This window comes from Oryctolagus cuniculus, chromosome 12 (genome assembly GCF_964237555.1).
Source record: "Oryctolagus cuniculus chromosome 12, mOryCun1.1, whole genome shotgun sequence".
NCBI lineage: Eukaryota > Metazoa > Chordata > Mammalia > Lagomorpha > Leporidae > Oryctolagus > Oryctolagus cuniculus.
In genome coordinates, this window is record NC_091443.1 from 106,572,133 (window position 1) to 106,587,285 (window position 15,153).

The 15,153-nt window shown below is 48.5% G+C and overlaps 1 protein-coding gene across 17 annotated transcripts in view; it reads right to left on the minus strand.

The window, feature by feature from the left end:
• The window catches only part of NRG4 (neuregulin 4), a 155,584-nt gene that overhangs the window by 8,674 nt on the left and 131,757 nt on the right, over nucleotides 1-15,153 (minus strand). For 14 of the 17 annotated variants that reach the window (XR_011381085.1, XR_011381083.1, XR_011381084.1 and 11 more), the window contains one exon: nucleotides 8,904-8,983. Coding sequence is in view for 7 of the 17 variants with exons in the window: in XM_070054624.1 (XP_069910725.1) it covers nucleotides 8,904-8,983 (80 nt within the window). In the remaining 10 variants the exon portion in view is untranslated. The other 3 variants (XR_011381091.1, XR_011381092.1, XM_070054629.1) reach the window with 2 other exon arrangements.

The window sequence follows — 15,153 nt, forward strand, 5'->3', positions numbered from 1 at the left end:
CTGATGCCATAAATAAGAGTGTCAATTGTTAAATCAACAATGAGAGTCACTGTGCACCTGCTCCCCATGTAGGACCTCTGTCCTTAATGTGTTGTACTATGCAAATTAATGGTAAAACTATTCGAACAGTACTCTATACTTTGTGTGGGTACAATCTGTTGAAATCTTTACTTATATATACTAGGTTGATCTGTATATAAAGAGAATTGAAAATGAATCTTGATGAAGAATGGGATGGGAGAGGGAGCGGGAGATGGGATGGTTGCGGGTGGGAGGGAGGTTATGGGAGGAAAAGCCACTAAATTGTACTTTGGAAATTTATATTTATTAAATAAAAGTTGAAAAAAATTATAAATGACATTCAAAAACATTTAAAAAATAAAAAGATGTGCATCCCCACAGACTTTGCGAGGTACTCGGGACAGAGTGTATCATCGCAGCCCCCTTCCAGCGCACATGTCAGTGGCGGTAAGTACATCCACACGGTCCCTACCGTTACCACCATCTCCAGGCCTGGTCTGTGTCCCAAACCGAAACTCTGCTCCTGAACCAGGAAGTCCCCGTTCCTCTCTGCAGTCCCTTTGTGTGTCTGCATTTGACTGCTCTGGGTCCCTCACAGACGTGCAGTCACACACTGACTCTTGTGTCTGGCTTACTTCACTTAGCATGATCTCTTCAGTGTTCGTCCGTTTTGTAGCAAGCGTCAGAATTTCATTCCTTCTTACGGCTAAATTCCATTCTAAGTATATAGTACTTTTTTTTTAAATCCATTGATGAACACTGGGTTGCTTCCACCCTTCTGTGATTGTAAATAGTGCTATGAGTGTGTGCGTGAAAATATATGTTCAAGTCTCTGCTTTCATTTTTAAAAACGTTTATTTGAAAGGCAGAGTTATAGTAATTCTATGCTTAATTTTTCTGAAAACTTGCCATATTGATTTTTTAAGATTATTTATTTGAAAGTCAGAATTAGAGCAAGTGAGCAACTAAGCAAGGACAAGCTTTCCCTAGCTGGTCTACTCCTGATGGCTGCAACAGCTGGGGCTGGGCCAGACTGAAGCCAGGCGCCTCCTTCAGGTCACCCATGTGGATAGCAGGAGCCCAGCACTTGTACCATCTTCTGCTTTTCCCAGGCCGTGGGCAGAGAGATGGATCAGAAGTGGAGCAGCTGGAACTCGAACCAGTGCCCCTGTGGGATGCCGGTGTTGCAGGCTGTGGCTTTACTCACTGTGCCACAATGCCGGCCCTGCCTTATTGCTTTCTTAAAGCAGCTACATTAGTTTATATTCCCACCAGCAAAGCACAAGCATCCCAAATTCTCCGTGTCCTCCCTGTTTCTTCTTCTTTTTAATACAGCCACCATCTAAAGGGATGAAGTGGTACCTCGCTGTTGTTTTCATTTGCATTTCCCTTTTGAGTAGTGTGGGTATCCAACTGTCCCAGCATCTTCTGTTGAAAAGACTCCTTTTCCTGCTAAATCGCCCTGGCACCTTTGTCCAAAATCAATCATGGGTCTATTTCGAGACTTATTTCTACCTTGAGGCCAGTATCTCACTGGGTTGATTATTGCAGTTTTATACTACGCTGAGAAAGCAGACAGCTTTGTTCTTTTTCAAAATTTTTGCCATTCTGGGTCCTTTGTATTTCTGTAGGAATTTTAGACTCACCCTGTCAGCCTCTACACCACCACCTGCTGGGATTTCACTGGGGTGGCATCAGGTCTACAGGTCAATTTGAAGAAAACTGACATCTTAACAATACTGGATCTTCCAAAGCCTTGAACACAGTATGCGTCTGTTTATGAAGGCCTTCATTTAATTTCTCTCGACATTGTTTTGTTTTATAGTTTTCACTGCATAGGTTTTCCCCATTTCTCTTAAGCTATATCGCTATGTTCTTAATAGTTCATGATGCTATTGTAAATGATATTGTTCTTAAAATTTCCACATCAGTTGTTACTTCTATATAGGAATACAATTGACTTTTTCATATAGGTCCTCTATCCATCAACTCCGAAAAGATGTAAACACATCCAAATTAAATTATTACAGGAGTATTCAAGTTCCCTGTTTCTGTGAGAGATTTGGGAGTTTTATTTCTCAAAGAATTTGCCTATTTCATCTAGGTTGTTCAAACCCTGCACTATTATCCTTTTAATATTGGTAGTATTGGTAGGAATTCCATCTTATTCTTTACACATTTTTTATTTATTTTCATTTTATTTGAAAGGCAGACAGAGAAAGAAACAGAAAGTGAGTGATTTCCATCTGCTGGTTCACTCCCCAAACGCCCTCAACAGGTAGGGCTGGGCCAGGCCAAAGCTAGGAGCCTAGATCTCAAGCCAGGTCTCCCTACTGGGTGCCAGGAACCCAAGCCCTTGGGCCATCTTCTGATGTGCACCAGCAGAAGCTGGATCAGAAGCTGGGATGCTGGGGTCACAAGCAGTGTCTTAACTCCTGCGCCACCACACTGCACTCTGCCCAACCCGCCTTGGCTTCCTTTTAGACTCCTGGGTTCTTTAGAAGTGTGCTATTTTATTTCCAAATATTTCAGGATTTCCCAGAGATGTTTCTGTTATTGTTTCTTATTTAATTCCTTTGTGGTCAGAGAGCCTTTTCTGTATGACTTGAATCTTCTTAGGTTTCCTGGGGTCATGTCTACCAGAATGCGGTTTATCATGATAAATCTCCATGCGCACCTGGGAAGGGTACATCCTGTTGTTGGCTGGAGTGCTATGCTAGCTAGGTCAAGCTGGTGGAGAGTGTTGTTAAAATTTAGTGTATCTTCATTGATTTTCTCTGCCTCTTTTACCAGCTGTTCAGACAGTCACCGCTGCCTCTGATGGTCGTAGGGATCTGCCCATTTCTTCTTGCAGTTCTTCCAGGGTTGCTTTATGCAGCTCAAAGCTCTGTTACTTAGGTGCATTTGTGTCACTCAAAACTCTCCGGAGCGGAACCAGTAGGATGTATTCATATACAAAGAGAGATTTATTTAATGGAATGGACTCTTGTGGTCCACAGGCTTCAGGGGTCCCAAATCTGATGGAGGAGGCTGGAGGGAGCCTCAGGAGAGCTGCATTCAGGTCCACGAGCAGCCTGGGGGACCAGGGGCGAGGTGCTGTGCAGGAAGTGAGACGGCGCTCTGTGGGAGATTCTTCTTGCTTGGGGAAGGTCAGCCTTTGGTTTTACTCATTTCCTTAAGGGAATGGGGCTCCTGCACTGTGGAGACGGGTCTGCCTTTCTCCTAATCCACCCATTTAAATTTCAGTTTCATCCAGGAGCACTCACAGCACCATCCGTGTTTGACCAAACATCTGGAAACACAAAATAACATCACAGTGCACGAACGTTTACTACTGTTACGGCTTCTGGATAAGCCAGTCCCACCATGGCACGACAGCCTTTGCCCTTTAATAACACTCTGAGCCAGGACATTGCCTTCGTCTGCTGTCAGCCAGCTACCCGGCTTTCTTGGCATCAGTATGCATGTGTATCGTCATTCATCCTCTTACTTTTAACCTATTTGTGTCTTTATGTTAAAGTATAACTCCTAGAGGTGGCGTATATTGCTTCCTTTTTAAAGATTTGCTTATCTGAAAGGCTGAATTATGGGGCAGGGGGTTGGGGGCTGGAGAGAACAATCCTCCATCTGGTTCACTCCCCCACATGGCTGCAATAGCCAGACTTGGGCCAGGCTGAATCCAGGAGCCTGGAGCTCCACTGGGTCCCCCACAAGGGTGGCAGGGCTGAGGCACTTGGACCAACTTCCACTGCTTTCCCAGGTGCACCGAGCAGGGAGCCGGATCGAAAGTGGAGCAGCCAGGACACAAACCAGGGCCTACGGGGGATGCCAGTGTTGCAGGCTGTGGCTTAACCCACTACGCCACAGTGCTGGCCCCATGGCAGGTATTTTTATCCAGTTTTACAATCTATTCCTTTTAACTGGAGACTGTAGACCACGGAGGCTGCGTCTGGATTCTCAGCATCCATCTCTGACTTACCTTTTCCTTTCAAGTGACAGCCGCGGCTCATCTCCATCCCTCCCCTCCCAACTTTGCCATCTGTTAGATGTTCTGCTTTCACACATGTGGTAAGCCACACTCTACACTGTTACATTTAAATTAAAAACTCATATTTACCTGTGTGGTTCCTTTGCGGATGTTTTTTACTCCCTGACGTAAATCCGTATTTCCATCTGGAATCTTCGCCATCTTGTTCGAAGGAATTCCTTTCGCGTTTATTTAGTGCAGTTCTGGTGATGATAAAGTCACTTAACTTTACATTTTTATGCCTGAAAAATGCCTATTTTGCCCATTTTTTTCTAGTTACTGAGTTATTTTTGTAGCTTAGTTGCGATGATAAGTCACACACCATACAATTCACCCATTTAAAGTGTACAGTTCAATGGCTTTTAGTATATTCAGAGTTGTGTAATCAACTTTAGAATATTTTAATTCCCAAAAAGCTCCCCCCCGCCCCAGCTGCCATGTCTCCAGACGGCCCAGCCTGGGCACTTCGTGCGCAGGGAGCCGGGGACCTCGTGTTCTTGGTGACTGGCTCCTCTCACTCCCCCACGCTGCTTTCCAGGCCTGTCCCTGTCCTGCTTGGCGTCTGTCTCCTGCTGACTCACGCCCCACAGCAGCACCACGGCACTTACGTTTCTCATGGACAGCATGCTGGCTGTCAGACACGATGCTGCCGGACCACGCATGGACACATGGCTGCGTGGACAGTTTCCAGTTCTCCTGGGTACACTCTCAGGACTGGCACTTGCGGGATTGTATACAAATTCTGTGCATCACCTCTGTGGAACTGCCGGACTGTTCTCCCAGGGTCTGCACCATCCCAGCTGCCACCCTGTGGGTTCTGACTTCTCTACCTCTGGCCACTGTGCTGTTCTTACACCCACGTGTGCAGGAAGTGGCGCCTCACTGTGGTCTGATCTTCACTTTCCTGATGGAATCCTTCCATATGCTTGTTGGTTACTGGCACATCTTTGGAAAACTGTCTCTTCAGACCTCTTACCTACTTTAAAACTGGGTTATTTGGGGCGAGTCTTTGGCCTAGCAGTTAAGATTCAGATAAAGATACCCACATCCCACATCAGAGGACCTGGGTTCGATACCCAGCCCCAACAGCTTACTCTGGCTTCCTGCTGGTACAGCTCCTGGGAGCAGCAGTGATGGCTCAAGTGACTGGGTCCCTGCCCCCTCCTGGCTGCCAGCTTTGGTGTGACCCATTTCTAGCTGTGTGGACATTTGGGGAATGAACCAGTGCATGGACAATCTCTCTGTCTCTCCTCTGGAATAAAAGCTTTAGAGTCTCTATATTTGTCTTTTTAGCACTAAACTGTAAGTTTTCTGCATACATTTTTGATTCAAGTCCTTTATCATAGTGTATAATTTGAACATTTTTTTCTCCCATTCTATGTTTTTTCTTTTCATTTTCTTGATGATATCCTTTGAAACACAAAAGTATTTTTAAAATGTTGATGAATTCGGTTGATCTATTCCCCCTCTTCGGTTGCTTGTTCTTTTAGAATCAAGAATCCTTTGCCAAATGCAAGGTCATGAAGATTTATACCTATTATTTTTTCTATTAAGACCTAAACGGCTTTAGCTATTACATTTAGGTCTTTCATCCATTTTGAGTGAATTTTTATATATTGTAGGGGGTAGGAGTTTAAATACATTCTTTTGCAAATATATATCCAGTTTTTCTAGAACTATTTGTTGAAAAAGTCTGCCATTTTGCCACTGGGTTGTCTCGGCACTAAAAACAATCTGTAAGATTGTGAGAGCTGCCTTTCAAACTCTCAGTTCTGTTCCACTGATCTGTGTCTCTATGCCAGGACTGCACCATCTTGGTTTCTACAGGTTCACGGAAGTTTAGAAATCAGGAAATGCGAGTTCTCAACTTTGTTCTTCTTTTTCAAGACTGATTTGCCTATTTTGCTTTGTTTTTGAGAGATGTTTTTTCTTAGGTAGAGAATTCACAGGCCGGCGCCGCGGCTCACTAAGCTAATCCTCTGCCTTGCGATGCCGGCACACCGGGTTCTAGTCCCGGTCGGGGCGCCGGATTCTGTCCCAGTTGCCCCTCTTCCAGGCTAGCTCTCTGCTGTGGCCAGGGAGTGCAGTGGAGGATGGCCCAAGTGCTTGGGCCCTGCACCCCATGGGAGACCAGGAGAAGCACCTGGCTCCTGGCTTCGGATCAGCACGGTGCGCCGGCAGCAGCACGCTGGCCACGGCAGCCATTGGAGGGTGAACCAACGGCAAAGGAAGACCTTTCTCTCTGTCTCTCTCTCACTGTCCACTCTGCCTGTCAAAAAAAAAAAAAAAAAGAATTCGCACTAATTTTTAGAATACACGATGGGCGCCACTGTGCTCCATGGGCGTGTACTGTGGGAGGAGGCCGCTCCATGGGCGTGGACTGTGCGAGGAGGAGGCCACTCCGTGGGCGTGGACTGTGGGAGGAGGAGGCCGCTCCATGGGCATGTACTGTGGGAGGAGGCCACTCCGTGGGCGTGCACTGTTCAAGAAGAGGCCTGCTGCCGTCCCTGTCTCCCTAGGCAGCGCGTTTCTATCTGGCTGCCCAGAGGAGCTTGGTACCGGCTTTTCGCAGTTCGCCAAGGAGGTGCCATGATGCTGGTTCCTTCATACTTCTCTGCGTGGTCTTTACTGCATTTCTTGTATCTGCAGGCTGACCAATTTTACTAAATCTGGAAATATTTGGGCTATTATTCCTTCAGAAATTCTTCCTGTCCTTTCCGCTCCCTTCTCCCTTCACGAACTCGCTGACCCAGTGCTCTGCACCGTAAGTCGCTGTGCGGCACACGGATGCTTTCTCATTACCTTTTTTTGTGCTTCTGTATTTCCTATCTTCAAGCTCACCTATCCTTTCTACATTGTGTAATCTGGCATTAATGTTGTTCAGGGTTTTTGTCTCACATTCTAGCTTTCAGAAAGATTTATTTGTTTTAAAGGCAGAATGACAGAGAGAGGGAGAGATGGACAGAGGGCTATCTTCTACCCACTGGTTCACACCTCAGATGGCTGCGACACGCAGGGCTGGGTCAGGTGGGAGCCAGGAGCCTGCAACTTCAGTCAGCTCTCCCATGTCTGTTGCTGGGACCCAAGCAGTTGAGCCATCATGCGCCGCTTTCTCAGGTGCACTCGCAGGGAGACAGATGAGACGCACAGCAGCCCGGACCTGCACTGCACTCTGATACGGAATGCCAGTGTCACAAGCAGCCGCTTAACATTCCGCTTCACAATGCCAGCTCCCTAATATGATTCTTTTTAACATCTTCCAAGTTTCTCCTTAACTACTGGATATACGGAATACATTCGTAACCGTTTAGCTTGTTTGCTGTTTCTCACGTATATGTCAATTTCAATGTATTAAATGTTCCTCATTTTTAATAAATGCCCTGCTTCTTTGCGAGTCAGTAATTTATTTTATTTTATTTTTTTGACAGGCAGAGTGGACAGTGAGAGAGAGACAGAGAGAAAGGTCTTCCTTTGCCGTTGGTTCACCCTCCAATGGCCGCCACGGCTGGTGCGCTGCAGCCGGCGCACCGCGCGGATCCGATGGCAGGAGCCAGGTGCTTCTCCTGGTCTCCCATGGGGTGCAGGGCCCAAGCACTTGGGCCATCCTCCACTGCACTCCCGGGCCACAGCAGAGAGCTGGCCTGGAAGAGGGGCAACCGGGACAGAATCCGGCACCCCGACCGGGACTAGAACCCGGTGTGCCGGCGCCGCAAGGTGGAGGATTAGCCTGTTGAGCCGCGGCGCCGGCCGCGAGTCAGTGATTTTTTTATTGAAGGTGAGATATTTAATGCTGAGCCTTGATCTGAAATGCAGTTATTTGGAAGCTACTTGATTGTTTCAGTTCATGCTTTCAAGGTGTGTTAGCCAGTCCAGGGCCGCCCTCAGTGCAGGGCCTGCCCTCAGTCCAGGGCCGCCCTCAGTGCAGGGCCCGCCCTCAGTCCAGGGCCCGCCCTCAGTGCAGGGCCGCCCTCAGTCCAGGGCCGCCCTCAGTGCAGGGCCCGCCCTCAGTCCAGGGCCGCCCTCAGTGCAGGGCCCGCCCTCAGTCCAGGGCCGCCCTCAGTGCAGGGCCCGCCCTCAGTCCAGGGCCGCCCTCAGTCCAGGGCTGCCCTCAGTGCAGGGCCCACTGCTCCCTGTGCTGAGGAAGTCCCCTTTTGTGCCCTGCACCCGGCACCTCATCACACGGAGGTGTCCAGTCGTGGCGGAAACAGCCACTTTGGCCCCCCCAATCACTTCAGGAAATCCCTTCCTTCACCTCAAGTATCTTCTCCGGCGTGTGTGCTGCTTTCTGCAACGTAAGCTCTCAGAGGCTCTCTCCCCAAACTCTGATCAGGGAGCTACAGCCTCCTCAGTCTTTCCGAGCTCAGCTCCACCTTCTCAGCTCTGCCAAGCGCAGCCCGAGTCCTCCTGCCTGCCACCCACCCCCCAGGGCCACTGTCTGGAAACGCCATCCAGGCAGAGATCCTGGCGCTCCCTGCTCACCTCATCTCTTTCCCACGTCAGGGGTCACAGTCCTTTGTTGCCTGATGTCATCAGCTTGAAAACTTATTCTGTCCATTTTAGAAGTGTGTAAAGAAGTAAATCTAGTCCCTCGTGTTCCGTGTTGGTCGGCAGCATCTGATGGTAAATCACCCATTTACCATCTCCAGGTGCTCCCGAGAAACCAGTCCTAGCTAGCAACATACTGAGACGGCATCGTTTCCTTTTGAGAAAAAGTGCCAGGGCTGCCATACTGCGGTCAAGAAACGTATCCTATGTGAATAAAGATGCTTAGCACACACTCCGCAGACAGATTCTTAGGATCAAAGGCAGAAACCTCAGTACTTTATGACCAACGCGTCATCTGGGATTTACTCACCCCGGTGGGCACTGGCACTGCTGGTCTCCACCAGGCTGACGTCATACTGGACTGCACTGGCTCTCTGAAGGTGCCCCTTCCTGAAGAGGAGAGAACACACGGGTGAGAGCAGGAACTGGGAGCGCCTGTCCAGAGGGTGGGTCTCCCCTGCACACACCCACGGAGAAAAGGCCATCCACAAGCCCCGAGGAGGGCCTCGCCGCAAGTCCACCGTTCTGGTCTCCACCACTGTGAGAAAGACGCTCCCTGGCTCCTGCCCGTCTGTGGTTTTTCTGAGGGCAGCTTCAGCAGGCCCGCACCTGGCTCAAGGTTCAGGCATCCGTGAGCTCAGTCTAAGAAAGAGTCGGTGAACACTGTTTTTCTGTCCTCTTTGTTTTTGTGATTGGTTTTACTGAAACTCACCAGTAAAGCTTCTGGACCTGGGGCTTTTGTGAGATTTTCTATTTAATTTTCTGGTCATAGAACATTCTGGATTAAGTAGCTCTTCTTGGGTCAATTTAGGAAAGTTGTATTTATTTTTTAGGAATGTTTGCACTTAACCCAAGTTTTCTTTCTTTTTTTAAAATATGTTTGTTTATTTATTTGAAAGAGTTACAGAGGGGAGCGGTAGAGAGAGCGTGCGCACGTGCGCGCGCGCACTAGAGAGACAATGGCCTAGAGAGACAATGGCCAAAGCTGTGCCGATCCGAAGCCAGGAGCCAGGAGCCTCTTCCAGGTCTCCGACATGGGTGCAGGGGCCCAAGCACTTGGCCATCCTCCACTGCTTTCCCAGGCCGTAGCAGAGAGCTGGATGGGAAATGGAGTAGCTGGGACTTGAACCGGCACCCATATGGGATGCCGGCGCTTCAGGCCAGGGCCTTAACCAAGTTTTCAAATTTGGCATACACCTGCAAAAAAATATTTTACTATTTTAATGTATGCAGCAGCACCTGAGCTATAGACCCTTTTTTCATTCCAAATGTTGTTCATTTGTGCCTTTTTTTTCTCACTTTTTAAGTCACTGTCAGAGATTCTTCAGTCTTTCAAAAGCCCCAAGCTTGAGCTTTGTTGCTCTCGTCTGTTACATGTACTGTGAGAGTGTGTCATTAACTTGCGCTCTTTCTTACTGACTTCTGTTTTTCCGGAACTTATTTTGCTGGCTTTCTTATTTTCTAATGGGTTATCTCATCTGTAAACTTCCCTCACTGGCATCTCACGGCTTGGTCACATAGTGTTTCCATTACAGTGCAGGTAAAAAACATTTTCTTTCTTTTTTTTTTTTTTGACAGGCAGAGTGGACAGTGAGAGAGACAGAGAGAAAGGTCTTCCTTTGCCGTTGGTTCACCCTCCAATGGCCGCAGCGGCCAGCGCGCTGCGGCCGGCGCACCGCGCTGATCCGATGGCAGGAGCCAGGAGCCAGGTGCTTTTCCTGGTCTCCCATGGGGTGCAGGGCCCAAGCACCTGGGCCATCCTCCACTGCACTCCCTGGCCACAGCAGAGGGCTGGCCTGGAAGAGGGGCAACCGGGACAGAATCTGGCGCCCCGACCGGGACTAGAACCCGGTGTGCCAGCGCCACTAGGCGGAGGATTAGCCTAGTGAGCCGCGGCGCCGGCCTGTAAAGAACATTTTCTAACTTGCATTATGAGTTCTTCTTTGAACCACAAATGATACAGAAATATGTTTTTTAAATTTCACACATGAGGAAGATGGTCTTTTATCTTTTTTCTTTTGTCACAGTTTTGCAGTGTGGTCATAACGAGGACACAGACTGTCCTCTGTGTGTGGTGGGTATCATACTTTTGAAATGTGTTGAAAACCTTATGGTCAGCCGGTGCTGCGGCTCATTTTAGGCTAATCCTCCGCCTAGTGGTGCCGGCACACCGGGTTCTAGTCCTGGTCGAGGCGCCGGATTCTGTCCCGGTTGCCCCTCTTCCAGGCCAGCTTTCTGCTGTGGCCAGGGAGTGCAGTAGAGGATGGCCCAAGTGCTTGGGCCCTGCACCCCATGGGAGACCAGGAGGAAGTACCTGGCTCCTGCCATCGGATCAGCACGGTGCGCAGGCCGCAGCACGCTGGCCGTGGCGGCCATTGGAGGGTGAACCAACGGCAAAGGAAGACCTTTCTCTCTGTCTCTCTCTCTCACTGTCCACTCTGCCTGTAAAAAAAAAAAAAAAAAGAAAGAAAGAAAGAAAGAAAAGAAAACCTTATGGTCTAGTACAGAATAATTTTCATAGTTATTAGTCTATGTGAGCTTCTAAAGAACTAACTCTTGGGTACTGTGTGGTAGAATAAGTATAGTAGATTAAGCTTGTTAGTTATGTATTATTAAAATTTATATTGTGTTACTGCTGCATTTTCTTATAGATTTCTGAGAGTTACACATTAAAATTTAACTATTTTGGTTGCTTTGTCCCTTTCTCCTTTATATTTCAAAGTTTTATTTATATATGTTGAGATTCTGCTAATGGTATAGACTGAATGTCTGTGCGGCCCCTCCCTGGTTCACAGAGGATTTGGGGGAGGTCGTTGGGTCATGAGGGAGGCACCGTCATGAACAGGATTATAATACAATGAGCTCTCCCCACCATGTAAGGGCACAATGAGAAGACGGCCTCCTAAAAAGTCTAACTCCTATTTATACTATTATGTTCTTTGTCTTTTATCTGGAATCCTTGTACAATTACTATTGATGTTATCTAGATATAATCCAGTCATCTTTTTTCCTTTTTTTTTTCTTTTTAACCATATGACTGTTTTTTTCCTATACTTTTGTTCTTAAGATAGCTGGACAATTATTCAGTTCGATTTTCTACCTTCATAAGTGTTTCCTTAGGCACTTTAGTATTCACTATAACAACGAAGGTCAAAATTGACCGATGTCTTTATTCTCTCTCCAAACAGTGGCTTCAGCACACTTTAATTATAGGCCTTGCAACATCTGCTATTTCTGTCATGGGTTAATTCTTTTTTAAAAACAGGACAATACTGTTAAAATTTATACTATTGAAAAAAATTCTTTTTGCATATTAGCAGCTTTCTGTCCTTTCTTGCACTCCCACGTGCCACACATATCACCACTTTTCTGCCGGAAACGCTTCGTCCAGTTGGGTTCACTGAGGATTAACTCTCAAATGTTCCTGGCCGATGATTAGTCTCATTTCCTCTGATTCCTGAGTGATATTCTGTTACGGAAATTTGGGGGTGATAGTTACCTTCCATCAGCACACTGAACATACCCTTGCTGTGTCTTCCAGTTTTGTTTCTTTCCTCCTGCGAAGCTGGCACAGTTTAACCGTGCTGTCTTTGAAGGGACGTGGCCTCTCTCCCACGTGTGCGATTTTCTCTTCACGACGGGTGTTTGCAGTTTTACTAGGTCTTTGCCGGACGCGTCTACTTATCCTGCTTGAGACTTGCTGGGCTTCCAGAAACCGGGCTTCCTTCATCAGCTCTGAAAGGGTCCTGCCATTACACTGCAAACCCTGCCCTGCTCTTCCCTCTCTCCTTCCGCAAAGTCCAGCGGAACGCACGTTAGATACGCCTCCTCTGCCCCGTTTCCTGATGTCTCTCCACCCCTCTTCACCACTTCCCATTTCTTTTTCTCCTGGCATTGCCTTCGGGGTAATTTCTTCTTGCCTATTTTCCAACTCTATTGGAACTCTAGTCTATTATTGTGTCTAAACTGCATACTAAATTCTGAAAAACCTTTGTCAGACTAGGACATATATTGAGTTTTTAAAAATTCCCAATGTATTCTTTGTTGTCGGTGCTTTGTTTCAGTCTTTTTTTTTTTTTTTTTTTTTTTTACAGGCAGAGTGGATAGTGAGAGAGAGAGACAGAGAAAAAGGTCTTCCTTTTGCCGTTGGTTCACCCCCCAATGGCCGCCACGGCTGGCGCATCGCGCTGATCCGATGGCAGGAGCCAGGTACTTCTCCTGGTCTCCCATGGGGTGCAGGGCCCAAGCACCTGGGCCATCCTCCACTGCACTCCCTGGCCACAGCAGAGAGCTGGCCTGGAAGAGGGGCAACCGGGACAGAATCTGGCGCCCCGACTGGGACTAGAACCCGGTGTGCCGGCGCCGCAAAGTGGAGGATTAGTCTAGTGAGCTGCGGCGCCGGCCTTGTTTCAGTCTTTATCAATCTATTTCCAAAACTCTCATTTATTGATACAGATTAAACATATTATTTTGCTGCATATATTTGATGATTCCAATAAAGACTTGAATGTTCGAGTCAATCGGCCATTGCTGCTACTTCTAATCTTCTGTGTCTGGAGGTCTTTTCACAGCATGACATGCTTTTCCAGGAACTGACTTCCGTTTGTCTCCGTCACCCACCTGGGGACAGTACCAGCCTGCACCATTTCACTCTCTTTTTCTCCCTTAAACAGACAGTGCAGAGTCAGGATACAAACCCATATAATGCTTGTGAGTGAAGATTTCTTTCCCTCTTCATTCAAAACCATTCCTTGTTTTTATACCCCTTTCTTTCCATTATACCTACACTTTCTGCTCAGCAGTATGGGCTGGCCCGCGTGAGGCCACTTCTGAGTAGCAACCTCTCTGAATTCTGCTCCAAGCCTGCAGAGCAGCTCTGGCGCAGGGCGTCTCTCGGAAACTCGGCTGCCTGATGGCTCTGAACAATGGTGGCACAGGACGCCCAGGCCCTCGCAGACTCAGGGGAGCAATGGTGGCACAGGACGCCCAGGCCCTCGCAGACTCAGGGGAGCGATGGTGGCACAGGACGCCCAGGCCCTCGCAGACTGAGGGGAGCAATGGCGGCACAGGGTGCCCAGGCCCTCGCAGACTCAGGGGAGCGATGGTGGCACAGGACGCCCAGGCCCTCGCAGACTCAGGGGACTGGCAAAGGAAGAGCTGTGTGAAAGCTCTACGGATTCTGAAGACACACAGGTCACTCTCAGCAGCTCCCAGTGGCACACTGAACTTGCCCACGCAGCTGTGGCCGCCTTCTGAGGCGTGCAATTCTGGCTCTCGACTTGTGGGCCTACGGCTGGACAGCATTCCCTGACGCCTCTGTAACTGAGCGGGACCTACACTGGTTCTGGCTGATGAATGTCAGAAGCGATGTGTGTGGCTGCTGGGGAAGATCACTTCAGTTCAAGTGTGAGCCCCTCCAGAGTGCTCTTTTCCCTCCGGGAAGCCGGCCAACAGCACCGCTCATCAGCCCGAGTCCTCGAGTGACTGTGATCAGCACAGCCCCATCTGCTCACCCACGATAATTACATGCTGCGGTGAGAAATAATCCACTCACTGTGAGGACTGCCTCCTGGTCTGTTTTCTGTTGCTATAATCGAATAACACAGACTGGGTGATCTGTGAGAACAGAAGTTTCTTTAGCTCCCAGTTCTGGAAGCTGGGAAGTCCAAGCGCTTGGCACTGGCGCCGTCTCAGCATCTGGTGAGGGTCTTCCTGCTGGAATGTGACACGGTGGAGGGCAACACGTAGCAAGACAGAGTAAGCGAGCCAGAGGAGACTTGCTTTATAACAAAGCTGCCCGTGTGGTCACCTGTTAGCCCACACAGGGGCACAGCCCTCCTGACCTGGTCGTCTCCCAAAGCCCCACCTCTCAGATGCCATTAACACAGGGCTCTGGGGACCACGTCTGCTACATGACAGCTGCAGCCAGACCTAGAACGTCCTGACCGATACAAGGAGTTAACTCATCACCCAATCGACAGCAGATGAGAACTCTATTCCCAGGCAGACACTATGATGGTTAGTAAGGGAATTAGCAGTTGGTCTTCCCCTTAGCATATCAGACTGAGTTCAGGGGAATAGAAAAGATCATTATTCAGTTTTTCAAACCTTTATACATTTAAAGTCAAGAGTAAGCCCAATTCCAAAGATGAGTGTTTTGGTTATCAACTTCTACATAAAATATTGCCCCAAACTTAGTGAATTAAAAAAAAAAATTCTTGGCCGGCGCTGTGGCTCACTAGGCTAATCCTCTGCCTTGCGGCACCAGCACACCAGGTTCTAGTCCCGGTCAGGGCGCCGGATTCTGTCCCGGTTGCCCCTCTTCCAGGCCAGCTCTCTGCTGTGGCCAGGGAGTGCAGTGGAGGATGGCCCAAGTGCTTGGGCCCTGCACCCCATGGGAGACCAGGATAAGTACCTGGCTCCTGCCTTCAGATCAGCGCGGTGCGCCGGCTGCAGCGCGCCGGCTGTGGCGGCCATTGGAGGGTGAACCAACGGCAAAGGAAGACCTTTCTCTCTGTCTCTCTCTCACTGTCCACTCTGCCTGTCAAAAAAAAAAAAAA